Source organism: Lates calcarifer, linkage group LG7_2 (genome assembly GCF_001640805.2).
Source record: "Lates calcarifer isolate ASB-BC8 linkage group LG7_2, TLL_Latcal_v3, whole genome shotgun sequence".
Classification (NCBI taxonomy): domain Eukaryota; kingdom Metazoa; phylum Chordata; class Actinopteri; family Centropomidae; genus Lates; species Lates calcarifer.
The window spans coordinates 8140894-8159007 of NC_066854.1; the positions used below are offsets into that span (position 1 = coordinate 8140894).

The following is an 18114-nucleotide window of genomic DNA, read 5'->3' on the forward strand; positions in this document are numbered from 1 at the left end:
ATGTTGTCAATTCATTTCAGCCGCTAATAGATTACATATTGAGAATAACATTTCCAATTGTCATATGAATTATGAGCTATCATTTTTGACCTTTTGCTCACAGTTTTCATCCAGCGTCCACTGAAAGTGAGGTTGTGTGTGATGCAACACGTGCAAATACTTCGATCTCAGTCTTGCAACATCTATTCTGCAAGTGTTTATTAAACAGCTCGAAAGCCTCGCAGGATTTTTCTCTGTCATTTACTGGATCGTCTTAAGGCACTTTAACAGAATACTTTCCACTCGATGGAGTGATTTCACAACTCAGGCATCCAGCCTTTAGAAGGAGGGTGCTGCACCTCCCAGGCTGGAGGATGTAAACATTAGAATTTTGCAGCCTGCCTTTACCATATAGCAGTGAAATTATAGGTTGGCCTCATACGTTCCCTGTAAAATAATATTGGAACTCTCAATATGTGCATTTTTAGGGGGTGATTTAATCAGCGTGGCTCCAAAGCATTCATATTTTGGTGTGTTTTTATTTGAGAATAGGTATATTAAAGTGCAATTAAAAAGCAAGATGCAAGATGCAGATTTAAATCACTATAAATATTCCTCACTGTCACTTTTCGTGCACAAACTCCAACCTGCTTCTTCTCTAGATCGACACTTAATAGCAGGGATGTGATATATCAGCACAAACAGGCCGTGCCAAATTCAACAATGGAAAATCCTGAGCACGCTTTGAAATTGATATATGGTCATAGGCGGCCTCATTTCAGCATCATTTTAACAATTTCAAGATGATATGAGAAGTGATGACTGGCTGAGGGGATGTGTAGATTTAGGGCTCGCTTTGCAGGGGCTAACACAAGCAACTTAATCATGCTCTAACATGCTGTCGTAGCCGATTCCTACTGCACATACTGCTCATAGAACTGCATATCCATACATTATTGTTCTCCTCTTCTTCCTCCTCTCCTCCAGCCTTCCCTCCTTCTCCCACAGGCTCTGTGTATTGTGTGTGTGTGTGTGAGAGAGAGCCATGGTCACAGTGGAACCATTGAAACACCATTTTAGGAGACAATGGGCTCCTCCTACAGGACCATAAAACACAGCTCCTAGCCTAATGACTGAACTTCAGTCAGTGTTTTTAAGGGGGAAAAAACAGCTTGCATCAGTCCTTCTTCTCCCCTCTATATAATATACCCTCCACACTGTCATACAAGCAAAAGACAATTAGGCTTCTGTTCAGAAACATAATAAATATTGCTCTTGACTATGACCCAAAATTTCTGTTCTGTTTTGAACAACCAATTATGTAACTGTCTACTAAAATACTGTGGAAACAAATCCCCATTCGAAGTATATTAAAACCATTAAGTGAGAAGGTTAATCCTTAACCTTGGAAATGGTCATTTCTGATTAAACAAACCTGCCTCAAGGTCCACTTACTTGCTTTTTCTGGTGCTTTCAGCCATGTATTTCACAAAATGTTACAAGAAGCCCTGAAAGTGCCATAGATGAAATTGGAACAGCTTCCGAGCTCACATGTCAACAGCTCCATCTCCAAGGCAACTGAGCAAACTCCATCCTCTGATGTGACAGAGATGAAAGCACAGGAAAAAGCCAAGAAGGTGACCTTAAGTTGCGACTGGATTAAGATCCTTCTTTCTTTTCAGTCACGTTTTGTCATTTATTTCTTCATATCCTCTCATCAGAAGTCATTTTCATCCTAAATGACTCACATGAGGGCTGATCACATAACAAAACTGTAACCAAAACTACATATAAACATGTGTACGTTTTGTTTTGCATGGTCAAAAATGACTCACTGCTGTGGCGTTTGCACAAGAGTGTCTGCCTGCGCTATGCATGCTGGGATAGGCACCAGCACCTGTCTGACTCCAAGTAAGTCGATAAATACGATAAATGAATCTGAACACAACTCCACCTTCGGCCCCAATTCCATTCAATCCAAAGAGGATTTTTTTTTCTGTATTGAGCAACAACACCTCAAATGTTTGAGCAAAATCCAAACCTCATTTTGACAAGATCTGATAAACATCCGGCCTATCTGAAAGCTATTCTCTGTGAAAACTGGTTTTCTGTGCCACATAACCATCATGTGGTTTATGGCTGAGTCAGTCTATGGTGGTTTATCTGTTATCTCCAGATTTCAGAGTAAAGTAAGTGTTCCTCTTAACTTTGCAGCATTCTTTAAATGGTTACGGCACTATCTGATAAGCAGGGAGGAATCCATGGTCTTCCTCTGTCATGCGCTCCCTCACTCATTCACACATACTGTGTATGAAATTAAAGAAAAGAATGAGGTTGCCTTGTGTCTTTCTCAATAAACCCACTCCTGCAGAGCAAAGCAAATGGTTTTCATTAACCCTCATATTGTGTGTGTGTGTGTGTGTGTGTGTGAGGCCAGCTCATATTCTTCATCCACTGTGTCCTTGATAAAACCAGGTTGCGCTCCATTTGTTTTGCATACTTCTGTTTTTTATGTGGTTAAGATACAAGCTGAGTCTTTTGACACAGATTGCCCAACGCTGGTTCCACATCAAGTATTACACAAACCCAGACAAGCCTCCCTCTCCTCCTCCCTTTAGAATCTTCCAGTGCTGGACTGACCTTTCATGGCTAAGCGCATATTTGAAAAGGGGAATGCTCATAAATTAAAATTACTACAGATATGTTTTTTTTTTTGCTTACAATGGAAGCAATCGATCACAGTTTTGGTTCTGCGGTTTGTCCGGTAAATTCTCTCAGCTGTGATTTATTTGCTGCATTAATTAGGGCCTGCAGCGAGCGATTTGTCACTGCTGGAACAAACTTGTATCTCTGCAATAACAACTTTCCACAAGCTAAGACAAACAGGCTCGTTTTTAGCTTGACTACTGTGTGTTTCTGGATATTTCCAGTAAGGGTGGCAGAGATTACTCATCTGACAGGGGAAGACTCAGAGTCCCCATAATACAAGCTTTTGTCTTGATAAATTTTAGATCTGCATGAATTAGCTCAAACTTAAAGCAACAGAGATTTAATCTTAAAGTTGTGACTGGCAGAATAACACAGATATGTCACTCTAAGCACTGCTTTCGCCTCAGGAACAGTTGTAGCTCTGCACTGTAAACTATCCAAAAACTAAAACCTCCCTATATGGGGTTTCCTCAGTCAAATCTTATCAACTGTGGAGCTCCATTTGTGGGTCACTGACATGAAAACATTTAAGCAGCCCTGCTGTTGATAATCAAAAGCTGCCAGTCCTCCTCCTCTGGTGCCCCGCCCCTCCCTCTTTGCCTCCGTTTTTTCAGCGTCAAACACCCAGAGAAACCTAAAACGAGACCGGGGATAGATGGCGATGCCTTCAAAATAAAAGCACAGGTTTTTTTCTTTCGAAAATAATGAAAAGCTTGAAGCTGCTGTGGGATATGCTGACTGAATTGTGTTACATATTATGGCCATGTATGTAGTTAAAGTGCAGTATGCATGCATAAAATTCAGGCTGATTAGAACAGAAAGGATTGGTCTCTTGAGTTTCAAGCATTTTATGGTGAATGGCGGCCATATTTCTTGCCTGCTCAAAGGCAGAAACAAAATGTAGTGATTATGATGCACATGACCAGATGTGGTGTATTTATTAGCATTTTGAAGTATCAAAAGCATTGTTTGGAAGATTTTTTCTAATTTGCACAGAGGAAACCAGCTGTCATGACGTGTTGTACATGAGGCATTAGTCATTATATGTAGTGAGAATAGTTTTAAACTCATAATAACATGTTTGCCTCGATATATTGTTTCAGCAAAGGCAGTTTCTATGTTCTTTCCCGATATCTGTGCGTAAATTCAGCCCTAACCAAAAGCTGATGATATTTTGAAAATCTATACCGGAAGCTCCTCGCCATTCTCTCTCTAGCTTGACAGCGGTCTCTCAGCCTCCCCTCAGCTTGGGTCAGCATCTGTCTTCACCAGAGTCCGAGGAGCGCGCAGTATGGATCCGTTACGCATTACGCGCTATGGTGTCCTTTCTGGCACGGATGCTTTTCTGACACGCGCTTCTGACTGGTGCAGAGACATCAGCTCTTAAACGCAAGCTCTGCGGTGACTTGCATTTAAAAGAAAAAAAAAAAATCAAGGTCTGTCTCTGTCTTTAATGTAGAAGAGGGAGAAGACACAAGTGATTCGTGGAGAGTCTTTTACGCTCCCTCCCGACGCGCACACACACTCTTTCTTTGGACTTATTTTTCTTTTCTAACAGGATATCATTTGCTGCATCTACATTTTTTTTGGTTGTTTACTATATGTGGATACTTATTCGGAACCATGGGAGACTCCGTGTTCCTCGACAGGCAAAATTCCTATCTTGTAAGTACTCAATTTATTGGCCATAAATTAATTACACTGACTCGGACGTGCAGTGATAAGGGTTTTGGGGCTCACATCTTCTGCTGTGCTTCCTCTCGTGCACGCATAGTGTGTGAGCTTATCTAAAGAACAAAGAGGAAGAGATGTTTATTTCCTGCATTAATATGACTTTAAGTCAATATTTGCATATATAATGTAGGCTATATAGAGAGCTTGTCTCTGTGTATATGCAGTAAAAGGGCCATTGCAGAATTTCTATTATTTCCTGTGTTTTATTCAACAATTCATCAAGCAGTCACAACCCTCTTTATACTCTGATCTTGCATGAAGTTTAAAGTATTTAATAAATAAATATGACTCATAAGATTTTAGAAAATTCTTTCCCTTTAAAATGTCAGCACCTCTGAAACAGAAATATGAAACTGAGCAGAGCAAAGGGGCCTCAACATGCAAAAACTTCCTGTGATGGAACGTTTTCAGTGACATGTGGTGTATAGAACAAGTACACATGCTGGCACACAAGACCACACATGTTTCCTGGTTCTCAGAGGAGACTTTTGCTCTGAGAGCAGCTCAGCAAAGACGCAGAAAACTGGCAGCTGACTGCAGCTCCGGAGCCACAGGTGTTGTGTTTGACACTCTACACCTCACAGCTCGCTGGCCAGATGAGGGCAAAACATGCAGATATGGGTCAAGGCCGTGAGGACTGGCAGACGAGCTTTGATGAGAACTTCGCCTTCAAAAAGAAAGCCTCAGCATTTTTGTAGCTGGCATTTGATTATGTGGCTTTTTTTCCCCTGACAAATATCACAAAGCTGTCGAAGTCTGGAGAAGCAACAGGTTGCTTGCAGAACAGGTTCATGCAAATGTGGGAAACGAGTCAGTTGGAGAAGCAGACAGATTTAAATATGCACAGATGCTAGTATTTTATCATCCGCCCTCTCTCCTCTGTGCCCTCCTTCTCTTTCCATCTCTCCCCCCTTTTCTCCTCTCCTGTGGTGAGGAATCCTCTGCTGACTGCTCCAGCGGTCTGTCTCCTCTTTATGAGCAATGTTTCTGTGGCTGGAAGCCCTCATAAACCTACAAGAATTGATTGGAAAACAATACAATTTTCTTTGGCTGGGCTGGCAGCATGCTGTGGTCTGGATTAAAGCTTTGTAAAGGGGCTATGCGGTGTGAAAGCAGTCGCCACATGGACCATAGTAGAGGGTCCAAAATTCAGTCAATACAGACTGATGAGGCTTCAGTGCACTGACCAAATTGTACATGATGTACTCCTCCACTACCACATGTCATCTTTCTAAAGAAATTAAGTTTTATGAATCTAGACTAGACTTATTCGTTGATTCAAATTCTGGCTTGACAATGACAATGGAAAGTCATAGCTTTCAGAGTGGGTGATCTGACTGGACTTAAGAGTGAAACTAATAGGATTTAATAATAATGTTAAAGCCACTATTATAGCACTTCTCAAATGGCTAAAGTTTATGTTACTAGACCCACCTGCGGTCATGAGCTTTGGGGAGTGACCAACACAACGAGAACACAGAGACAAGCATCCAAAATGAGTTTCCCTCACTGGATGTCTAGGCTCAGCCTTAGGGTCAGGGTGGAGAGCTCAGACATACAGACAGAGCAGAGCCAGCTGAGGTAATGGCATCTAATTGGTTGTGGTTCCTACTGGATGCTACCCTTTGGAGGTATTCCAGTTAAGCCCAGTTGGGAGAAGACCCCAGGGGTAGACCTAGAATACACTAGAGGGATTATATATCCTTCTTGGCTTTGGAATACCTCAGGATCCTGCAAGAAGAGTAAGAGGAAATGGCTATGTGAAGGGGTGTCTGGGTTACTTTGCTTACTTTATCCTAACCACTGAGGTCTGAACCACAATAAGCAACAGAAAATGGACAAATGGATGAAAGTTATGAGTGCAGCTAATATGTTCTTTGTCTTCTGTGAAGAGAAGACCACCAAGTATTTTAATTTTTGAAGCTGAAACTAGTTATTTTTAAAATGAAAAATGACTTCAATGATCATATAGTTGCTGATTAATTTTGGAGTAATCAGTTAATTGACCTTTCACCTTAAGATCAGTAATCTCAGTCAGTGTGATGGTTAATCAGCATTCTTATGATTATGGCAGGCAACTCCAAAAAGTAGGTAGTGGTACCCCATTAGTGAAATACCTATTCTATTGATGCTCTATGTTTCATGAGCAAGCAGTAAAGATCTAGTTAGTAAGTTATCTAGCAAAGTAAGTCTGTAGTGTGGCACTATGACTTTGCCAAGCTGTAAAAGTGAATAGTTTGCACTGGAAAATGTGTCTAAACAGAAGGCAGGCATGGTAATCTACTTTGTGCAGGCTTTATAAGGTAAGAAATTCATTCAGACAACATCTATTGATTGTAAACGTATGAAATCTCTACTCAGGAAACCTTAAACCACCACTTTATTACAGAAAACAGCAGGTAAAGGAATAAGAGTTATGTCCTGACAGTATGTCACACTAGTGTTCTTTCAGCCAGGCTGCTCATTGCCATCTCATAAATCCCCAACACTCAGTTGAACTGGGTACAAGAATGCAGTTAAAATACAACAAAGAAGGAGTTCCAAATAAAATTGCATTGGTGTTAATGGAGGATTATGCCCCTTCAAGAAGCCCTTCGGCTGCCGATGATAAACAAATGCGGGCTGTCATCATTCCTGCCAGGGCAGATAAATATTTCAGATTCTAGGTTACCAGACTGGAGACACACAGGGATGCAGAAGACTGAGACAGAGAGCCCAGAAAGCAAGTGAGAGAAATGTGTAACAGCACCTTGTGGTTGCCAGTGCATAAACGTTTAATCCCCCCCTTGAGGCAGCCGTGCATTTGTTCCACTTGTAGTGACGTGTGATGTATTCTGCTTATGGCGTCAGGGCATTGTACTGATGGAATACCATCAGGGATAACATTTAACAGTTTGGGATTGATCACTCAGCTCTTGTCTTTGATGGAATTTGTTCTCCAGTATTGCAGATTACAGGTTTACATGGTATTACAAGGATTACGAGAATAATACACGGGCAACCTTTTTAGTCAACAGAAGGAAGATTCATCACCTGCAACGGCAATGAAAATGCCAAGAGGAATAAATCATTCCTAATGGAATGGTTTATCAGCAATAATAATACCAAGCTGAGCTGGCTTTAAATTCATGCTTGCTAGCTTTTACAGTCAGTGAGAGACTGTTTTTTCCAGTAAGTCCACTAAACGCCATTGCTAACTTGCTATCTTGCCCATGTAGCATCAGTAAACACAGAAGTATTGGAGCCAAACTTGTTATCTAAGAGAAGCTGGTGTAAAATTCTGTTGGTCGAGTTTGTGGTGCACACAAGAACAGGATTAATGAATTGCTAAATGACATGAAACATAACTTTGAAAGAACGGTGAATGGTTTGAGCTAGCAGCTAGCAACAACCTAAATTTAAAAATAAAGTCAAGAGCATCACGGTGTGATGTAACATCACAGCGTTATAAACAGGAAGCAACTGATTGTTGATGTGTGTGCTGAAGTGCATCGTATCATCATGTATCGCATTCATGGATTTTGTGGCTACTGCCTCACACACTAACACTGTAATCGAACCAATTGGACAAATGAATCAATCTTGTCTGTATCAGTTGAACAACTAAACTGTTCGTTCAGTCCAGTAGATTGATTTAGATTCAGCAGATAAGCCATTAACTAATTTATTTAGCGACTGAACAAATTATGAATGAAGCATTGGACGAAGCAGGAAATTTAAGTCATGTACTCCACATCAGGGGATTGTCAGTTGATCCAAACAGGCACTAATAACATTTGATTCTTTAAACAAGGTGGTTTGTTTAATCTGTTTTTAAAGGGTTTACCCTGTAACATTAAATATTTCATATCGCAGTAATATATGACTCATAGGTTCTGTTTTTTCTGGAGGGCCCGCTCTGAGTTTGTCCTGCAAATATTGGATTCATGCAACCCGATCTGCCCCAGCAAGAACAACAATGGCTTTTGCTCTGCGATTAGTGAAGTTGGGTCAAAGGTCATGTGCGCCGTGAAGGAATATGCTGTCTGGGTGACACGTAATGACAACAGAGAAATGACAGAACAAGGAAGTTTTAGAGTACGAGTTTGATTTGAGTGAGCTAACCCTGGAGAGGAGCCAGCCAGCGCTGAGGCTTTTGCCAGTAGTCAAATAATGATCGTCTTTGTCCTGAAACCTCGTTTTGTGCTTACAAGTGTTAGGCCAACTCTTACACTTATAGACTTTTTAAGAATGCAATGCTACATCCTTTTGCAGAAGGTGCATTTAGAGCTGTAATGTCTAAAAGTTCTCTCCCAAGAGGCTCACAGAGTGCGAAAAGATGTCAAATTGATTTTTTAATCAGCTCAGACTACACTGGATCAAAAGGTGCCCTTGCGATGGCTGACACTGAGGCGACACAAAGGAAGTATTGATGAAATGATTGATTGCCCTTCTCCGCTATCATTTGTTTCATCTTCGACTCTGTCTCTCTTTGTTTGAGTCTGTCGCTCACCAATGACCAAATAGTAAATGCTCTGTACTCCTCTAGCCGTGCAGGAACCCTCGTCATCCTGAGAGGAGCTACCTGTTTAGACAAGCGCCAGATTCCCTCCTTTTGTCTCCTCTTTGCTGTTTCCCTTGACTTTTGACTTTGCTGCACTCAATTATTCTCAGAAACTTAAAAAAACCCTCCTCTTTCCTCCTTTCCTTCTCTACCTGCGTCTCTTTACCTGCTGATGTGTGACCTTGTTCTACTGCAGTTGGTGTGTTTGTTTTACTCCCCTGCCACTCCCAGTACAAACAGCTCTAGCAGAACAGGCCACAGAGCCTTCAGTCTTGTGGCAAATTGTGTCAGTTTACAGACAGAATTAACCTTTATTGATTCTAAGTGTTACCCAGTAGGGAATTTTCCTGAATGCCCATCCTTGGTGCTCAAACGAAGTGTGTGTTTGCCTGTGTGGGCGGATGGCATCAACCATCCATACGGCTCCATAGTCATCAGCTCAGTGAGTTTATTTACAGTGATCACAAGTTTTCTAAGCACACTCTGACCCAGAGGGAGAACTTAGCAGGAGTGGACATTTTGTCCGCAAGGGAGTGCTGTTACTAGGAATGCATGTAGATGCTGAATGAATTAAAATTTTTGGTGTCACTACAAAAGCCTGTCAGTCCAATTCTGGGGGGAAAATCATTGCAGGTTTTCAGGTTAGCTGTAGGGCTTGTTGACCCCTTATCATGTAGGTCATGCGCTGCCACTCTTGACATGTTCCTGTACATTTATTAACCTGGCACTTGACATGATTCTTGCTCTGTTGTTGTATGTGTAGCACCACTCCAGTACGGCAGGAAAAAGGAAGCGACACAGTCGAAAGGTGGCCTTGTCGCGTTCCCCAGCCGTCACCTCTGGCTTGTCATGACAACACCGTTCGTCCCTCATTTTTAATTTTTTTTCCTCCTTCTAGACCCTGTCAGGGATAGGCACTTTTATTATCAACAGCGAAAGAGAAGTCCGCCCCTCCTCAAGACTTGTCTTTTTATGGAGACGGACGAAGGCTGAGGGGGTGGGGGGGGGGACAGAGTCGAGGAAACGCAGAAGAGAGAGTTCTGGCAGGATCTGATCCAGTGTTGTTGCCGTGGGAGCTGTGCTTCCAGAGGCGGGAGTCTTTTCTCTGGGCCTGAAGAAAATATGCACTCTAGATGTTTTAAGGAGTTTGATTTACAGCTGAGGCTCTTGCCCTGGTTTCTTCATGACTTCATCCAGAGGTGTTTCTTTCTTCGGGGGGCAATTTAAGGGAGTTGGTCAGCGGGTTCAAGAAAAGGTTAGAAATGTTTCCTGGCTGTTTCTGCCGCAGCACATGAGGGCATGATGTCAATCTCCATGTTGCCGTGTGAAGTGCAGAAGCATTACATCACTGTTTGGCAACTTTAAAGGACCATAACAACATGTTGTCCTTGATTTGCCTGTGCTGCAGAACAGTATAATGAACTGGAACCAAGACAGACCTAATCAAAGCTACCATCCTCGGCTTTAAGAGTTTTGCAATCCACTGCTCCACACACACTGGCGTTTGCACTCTACCAGCACAGCCACACATGGATGCATGCATACACATGAGTCATGCACACAAAGCAGAATTAGATGCTAAACTGTAAGAACAGACTGTGCTGTCTGGTGGAGAAATCCCTGCTTATATTTTCAACACCTCAGACAGCTGTTGCTCTCTGGGTGACCTTAGCAACGCAGCTATGCCAAAACTAGCCAAAGCTGTAAAATCTCAGCAGAATACATTTCACGGCCTTGCAGCAGTGTGTTTGGATCTCATACCAGTCTTCAGAAGGATGGTAACTCTCGCAGACTTGTCCACAAAAAAGAATTACCCACATATGGGGGGGCGCAACAAGGTCAACAAGTCAGAAGCGTCAGGCTGGCATCAAGCATCAAGTCATCTGTTTTACTGCTTCGGCGTGTCACCGAAGGTCGAAGGGCATACAGCAAAGTGCGTCTGGGAGTGCTTTTCTCTAACAAGGTGCATGTGTTTTTCTTTTTTGTTGGGGGTGGGGGTTGCTCATGTACTAATCTGTGCCACATACTGTATAACCTCACAGTGGATGTCTTTGTATCAAATAACAGAATAATCCATGAGACAGACATCCAGCAGATTGATTGAGGAGGAGTTAATTACCGTCCACATGATAGAGATCCGGCTCAGGATCATGTTTACTGATGGGAGCCAAAGTACAAATGCAATTTCTCATTTAGAGTTACTTTCATCTGTCTTTCTGAAAAAAATAAAACTTATTCCAGCTGTTTATTAACCATACTCTAGGACAAATTATTATGTACTACAGCATTCATTTGCATCCAAAAACTACAGAGAACAGCATCCATACTCTGTCTCTGTGGGAGGTGAGTACATGCTCCAAGAATGTATCTCTTAATGGTTGCATTAGTACAGACATCAATGTTCATCAATTCTCACCTTAGGGAACATTCTTAGTAAGCTGTTTCTCCATGCTTACTATTAGCAGTATTTATCTCACAATGCTCTCTGCATAGTTCAGGAGACAAAAACATTCTAATCCTTCAGAAAACAACATGCAAATTACCCCAGAAAACCACACACCGTTTTCCATTTACGCTAATGCTGTGTGCACAACTTGCTGTACTGTTTTGGCACAGCAAGTTGTGTCAAAGTCTCAAAGCATAACTTACAGTCGAGTTAATTCAGATAACGCGATACAGCAAATGCAGATGTTGGCAACCTCTGCATCAGAATAGAATGTTGTTTCAGTTTTCACAAGATGGCTCATGGAGGTATTTTTACCAACAAGTGTGAACAAGCATGTGGTTTTAAATAAACTGCCGCATTCTCAGTCAGTGTCACAACGGTGACGGTCGCCTGTCTGAGATTATCTGATAGTCACTGCCGAGCACGTCCACCTGACCTGCCCTGAGGTGCTCCTTCCATTGATCATTCGTGATTTTGTTTGGAGAGAGTAAAGAACCCCTCGAAGAGACAGATAAATAGATGCAGACGGATGGACTGACAGAGTCGAGCCCAGACAGATAGAGACAGATGATCTGACAGGCGGGAAGGCGGAAGTCAAGTTTCCAGTCTGGTGACATCTCAGAGAGCCTTGATAAGGAGAAATAATCCAACCCAGACGAAGGAATAACACAAATGATGCCAGGAATAACACACATTTATGCGACAGGAATAACACATCAGATATATCAGGCGCAGTTTAGGCTTGCAGCGGATGTATGCATTCATGTGCCTGGTATGTAACATGTGTGCCCATGCATTTAACTTGCAACTTATGTGCATATGAGTGTGTGGACTGTTAAGAAATGCGACCCTGGAGTTCAAGAGGCCTTTGACTACGGGTGGATTAGCTGCTCTCAAGGTTGCCACTGGAATGTGCACTAAGAAACACATATACACACACACACACATTTCCATCCTGGCACGCTCACCATTTACCTTCCAGTCTATTACAGTCTATTAATATTCCTCTGCTCCTCTTCTCCCTTAGTTCTCTCTCTTTTCTCACTGGGAATATCATAAATTGGATTTCAGGAAACCAGCACTAACAGCAGGAGGAAATAGGCGGCTATTTTTACCATTTTATACATCAGTGTATGACTCTGTGTGGACATTACAGAGAGCTCTGTAACTACAGCACTAACTTCTAAAAAATTGTCAATTCAGCTTAATGCCCAGTTTATTTTAGAAAAAGTTTTCATTTTCTCATGCACCAAATCAGAAAAAAAGACAAATAAATACATAAAAGAATGAACAAATGAGTAAGAAGAATAAATGAGGAATCCTTAGGGCGTGTTATCATCCTGGTAGACGCTTGTTTATAGTAAAATGATGAGAGTTTGCAAACAAGAAAAGTCAGGAGGGTGTGCACGTGCTGATTGATGGATGAGAGGATGTGCCCATCCATCAAGCAGCGTTGTTTTCTAACGTTCAACACAAGATGGGCTGCATCCTCATCATTTCTTACATCAGCCTCACCATCATTTTGCAACAGTGACAGGTCACAACCTCTTGCTCAAATACTAAAGTCAACTGTAAGTCCAACTGAAATTGGATTGAAAACACAGCCATTGTTCGTCTTCCTGGTGGCATTTTTGGAAAACAGAACCCTCATGTTTGTGTTGCAGAAAAGAACAGAACAAACAGGCTCTTAAAGGTTTTAGGTTTCTTCCTTAATCTCCTCACAATCTTTGACAGACTTTGTTAGAAGGTCAAAGTTACGCTGGATGAGGAAACAAAGTAGACAGTTTCCTTTTATTTGGGCCATTTCCAATGTGTAAAAAGGTTTTTTTTTTAATGTTTTAAAGAATGGGTTTTAGTCTCCTCTAAGTGGCTGAAGTAATCACACAAGGCCCTATTTGTTCATTTCTTAAAACAGGTGGAAGAGAGTAGGAACATTTTAACAGTTTTTCATGTTAACTCAAACACTGTGTTGACTGATAGTTGGCGTCTACAACTAGCATTGTCCAAAGTAACACTATTTTAGTTTTATTAATGGACTTATGTTGTTTGAAAAATTATTTTCACAAGCCCAGTTTGTCAAAAGTGTTAGTGTTTACTTTGCAGTCCAAATCAGGGAAGAAAATCCACTCTGCAGCTCTGATAAAAAAACAGTGAAAACAGCAAAAGTAATTCCTGGAAAGTGCTGAGATGTTTTGTGTAAATTTCACTATCGCTTGGGCCAGATTTTTTTTCCTTTCTTTTTTTTTTAGGGTGGTGGGGGGGAATGTTACAAAGTTAATAAAACCTTTTTAAACATTCCAGCATCTACATCTGGATCTGGATCCACATAAAAAACAAAGCACTTGCTCCTTGGCCTTTAGCCTAACATTTCACCTGATTTCATTGAAATCTTCCAGTGGGGGCTCTGAGATAGTCTGATAAAGAACAGGCAACAAGATCAAAAATGTAACCTGCATGATGGAGGTAATGACTCGCAGATTTAGAGCTACTTCAAGTAAGGGAGTGTATGAAAATTATTAGGGGGAGGGAGGGGTCAGAAATGGGTCGGAATTATTTTCTCATGAGCAATGAGTTGCCTTTATTCTACACCATAACAGAGCTATAGTGAAGTTAAATGTATCATATTAAGTTAACCTGTGATTTACATTATGTTCCGCACCAACCACCATATTCTGCTAATGGGTGTGGAAATTTGAAGTGGAAATATTATGTTCCCTTAGCAGCCACAGAGTTGCTGCATCTGCAGCATTCAGTTAGTCAGTGACAGTGGTAACAACTGTTACAATTATTTAGTAGCTCTTGGTTCAGAAATAAAGAGCACTATGCACTATCACTCCATCCATTATACCGCTTATCGTTAAGGAGCCTATCCCTGGGTCTCCTATCCCAGCTGACATTGGGCAAGAGGCAGGGTACACCAGTCACAATCACATTCACACGGGCAATTAAGAGTCACCAATTAACCTAAGCTGCATGTCTTTGGACTGTGGGAGGAAACGGGAGAACCCACGCAGGCACAGGGAGAACATGCAAACTCCACACAGTAAAGCCCCGGGCTCGAACCCAGAATCTTCTCGCTGTGAGGCGACAGTGCTAACCACACAATTCCAAAAACATGATCCCTCATTGGCTTCCCAGCAATTCCAGTCGCTGATTCCACTCCTAATGTGCAGTTTGCTGTAAAGCTTAGTGTTTCATTGTTGACACATTAAGTCTGAAATTGGGGAGGAGCTGGGGCATCAGTGGGGAGGATGTTGCATTTATTTTTCGGGGTAGTGTTCAAAGCAAATGTTGATAAATCTCAGGAGGGAAAACGCTAAGAGTCATCCCCCCTTCCCACCCCAGTAATTTTAACACAGTCCTTTCCACTCACTGTATTTCAAAGTTTAAGCAAGAGACTGTGGAGTAAATTTGGACCATTTCATCGTCATCATGTTTCAGTGCTGGATCTTGTTTAAACCTTGTGGTAGGTGCTTTGTTGATCTAGTTTCCCAACTCTCACCGCTAATCAAACTTACACTAAACAGACCCAAGGAGACATTGGTTGACTTTTGATGGCTCACACAGAGCAGTGCCAGTGGGGAGCTGATAAGTAGTTTACCGTGTTCATTAAACACCCCATTAGCACTTATCAGCATCTGCTTAAAGCATTCTACACCTAGTCATTATTGTTAACACTTTATAGCGTTTTTTACTGGCACAAATTCTCTCTCTCTCTCACACACACACACACACACAGACACAGACACATACACGTTTCAGTTGGTTGAAGGTTGCTTGGTGTGCTCGGCAGGACAGTGGCACTATGGAGCGCTGTGTTCGTTCACTTTCCGTTAGGAAATCAATAATAGACCAGCTGACCCAGTTATGACCTGTGTTACACATGCATGAAGCATGCACACTCACACACACACACACACACAAATACACACTGTCACATCCACTGTCCGGAGAGAACAAAGCACCGCTGGGCAGTGGCGGGCGTGGCGTGGGTCTCCAGGAAGTTACACTTGGCTAAAACTTCCTGGACTGAAACAAGGCTGATGGTTTGAAACGTCAATTTAATTAGTTTTGACGTATTTTCTCCATTATTCAGTGGTTCTTTGTTTTTCAATTGTTTGACACATTCTTATTGGTCATGTTTGGCTGAGAATAGGCAGTTTGTGGAATTACTTGTGTAACATTTATAGTGTAAATGAAAGCATTGAGCATGAAGGACTTGCTCTCCAGTTGTTCAGTTGTCAGTGTTACAGCCACAGGGGCTGAAATCTGCCATGCCTCAGCCTGGTCATACATTCCAGTCCAGTCATGGATGTCTCTCTGTCTCCATCAGAAGCTACAAACTCAGACCAGACTCCACCCTCTCCTGCAGGAAGAGCCTTGGGGCCTTTTAAGTTGTGGGTCAAAAATAAAGTGGAACGCGTCAGTCACATTGTCATGTGTCATTGAAAATACAGGGATACTGACTGAAAAACAACAACAAGGCAGCTTCGGGCCGGACACGGTGAAGGATTCATGTCGCCACAGTTACTATTTTAACGCTTTAGATTTTGCATGGTGGATTCTTCTACATTCCGAAAACCTGACCCTGGCATTTCTCTCCTTTTATTCCTTTGATAACCAGTTGGTTTAATACATCAAACTCTTTCTCTCCAAGCAGCTATTTCCTCTGCACATACACCCCCCCCCCCCCCCTTTGTTTTTTTTTCACGTGGAGCATACGTGTGCAATCCTCTGAACATATGTGCAGCATGTGCGCATGCATTGCGTTTAAGCTGTGCGTAAGCGCCGCCATGTGCCTCGTAAAAAGTGACCGCGGCTCTGCCATCTTAACTCTGTCATCTTCATCACCAACATCATCCGGATCCTGAGGAGCAGACCAGCATGTTATAATCCCTGCTCTTTAACTACCTCGCAGGATTAAGAGGCAGGAAGGGGGCGGGGGGTGGTAACTGGCACCCATGTGGAAAATAAAGAGTCTTATGGAGACTTTACTCTGATCCTACTGTGTTAAATGGATACGGTAGAAGAAGCACAGCGAGGGAAAACCAAGGGAATGTCCTGTACTTTCGTCGGCTCATGCTCTCGCCACTGGCGTGAAAAATAAACTAACTATTACTTAATAGGATCAGTTTATAAGCTTGCACACGCTTACATCCATGAAAAATAAAGAGGTGTTAAGTAAATACGCCCCCACTGATCTGTTATAATGCAAGGTGTTTGGATCTACATAGAAAGATGAGAAGAAAGGGCACAGAAGAAACTACATTTATCAACTCAAAGGAATGTGCTTATGAAGCTTCAGTCAGATGTTAGACTTATCTTAAACCCCACTTGTCACCCCACTTCCTCAAAAAAAAAAAGTCTAGCACATCCTACATGCGAGGCTTAGTTGCATGGACGTTCTCAGTGAGGAAATCTACTTAGGCGAGGAGGAGGCCCCCGTCCACGGTTGCAAAACCGCCCTTTAACTGAAACTTCTGCTGTGTGAAATCAACTTTGTCGTGAAATTCAACAAGCTGAGAAAAATGTCAGGCTCTTGACAGGGAAAAAAAAAAGTGTTCAGAGGACAGCAGCTGTTACAGAAATGACAGATTAACGAGTAGTCGTTTGGAATGAGAAATCAATCGCCAGAAATTCTTGAATTTATGACGTGCTTTGGGACGCGTCTGGAAAACAGTGGAACCCTGGTTGTTTGCTCGTGTTAAAATCAGCGTCATAGCTGTCGTGTCTGTCTGGGCAGCAGGAAGTAGTGGGACAAAGTTGTCTGGGTCTCTGGTATCGCTATGTGACAGCTCAGTGTATCTTCACGTGGGTCTTTGTGTACATTCTTGTGTGTTACCTCATCAGTTTTCCGATTGAAACAGTTCAACATCTCATTGTCTAAAAGTTGTTGGAGGTCTAGGAGCTGTTAAGTGTATGTGTGTGAGTGAGTGTGTATAAGAGGAAACATGTTGTGGAGAATAAGAGAAGGTGAATCCATGACAGCGTAAACCAAATTCCAGCTTTACATCTGAGGCCCGGCGGGTTACGGCTCTTTGGCGCAGATGCCAGTTCTAATCTCTGAATCTATTTTTTAGAACATTCCAGGATTGATGGAGTGGTGCATTATTTCTCTGGGAGTGGTTTCTCTGAAGTCTGTGCATGTGTGTGTGCGTATGTGTGTGTGTGTGAGATCCCGTTCTCACGGTGCTGACATTGTGGAGCGCTCAGACTGCAAAGGGTTCGATGGGAACATAATGCCCATGGGGCTACTTACACAACCATTTTGACTGATTGACAGATAAATTGCACACACACACATACACAGACACACTCCGTACTGTACAATACATGTATTGAATGTCAATCTGTGATAATATGAATGAATTGAAACAATTCTATTTCACTATATACCATAACAGTATACTTTATATCCAGCTGCACTGTTGCTGATTCACAGTGAGCAGATGAAAACTGTGTAATGCACTCATTTATGGTTGTTTAGATAAAAAGGAGAAATGTATCATGGATAATGGATTTAGCAAAGTCAGCACAATGTCACAAATATGCAGGCAAAATGATGCAAGGCTAGGAAATCAACCAAGAATGGGGAAGTTGGAATTGAACATTTTGTCCAGAAATATAAAATAGACACCTTCACTTAGCAAACACGAAGCTAGGCACAGGGCTGTGAGATGGAGATTCTACTCTGACCAGTAAA

General features: G+C 42.1%; 1 protein-coding gene across 2 annotated transcripts in view; it reads left to right on the top strand.

Moving 5' to 3' along the window:
• LOC108872978 (rho GTPase-activating protein 6) overlaps nucleotides 1-18114 on the top strand; it is a 70895-nt gene that overhangs the window by 27266 nt on the left and 25515 nt on the right. The window contains exon 1 of one of the 2 annotated variants that reach the window (XM_018660942.2): nucleotides 3921-4353. The exons of the other annotated variant lie outside the window; for it this stretch is intronic. Coding sequence (XP_018516458.1) covers nucleotides 4312-4353 — 42 coding nt within the window. The 5' untranslated portion in view covers nucleotides 3921-4311. Of the gene's footprint in view, nucleotides 1-3920; nucleotides 4354-18114 lie in introns of those variants that run through there. 2 annotated transcript variants of the gene reach the window in all.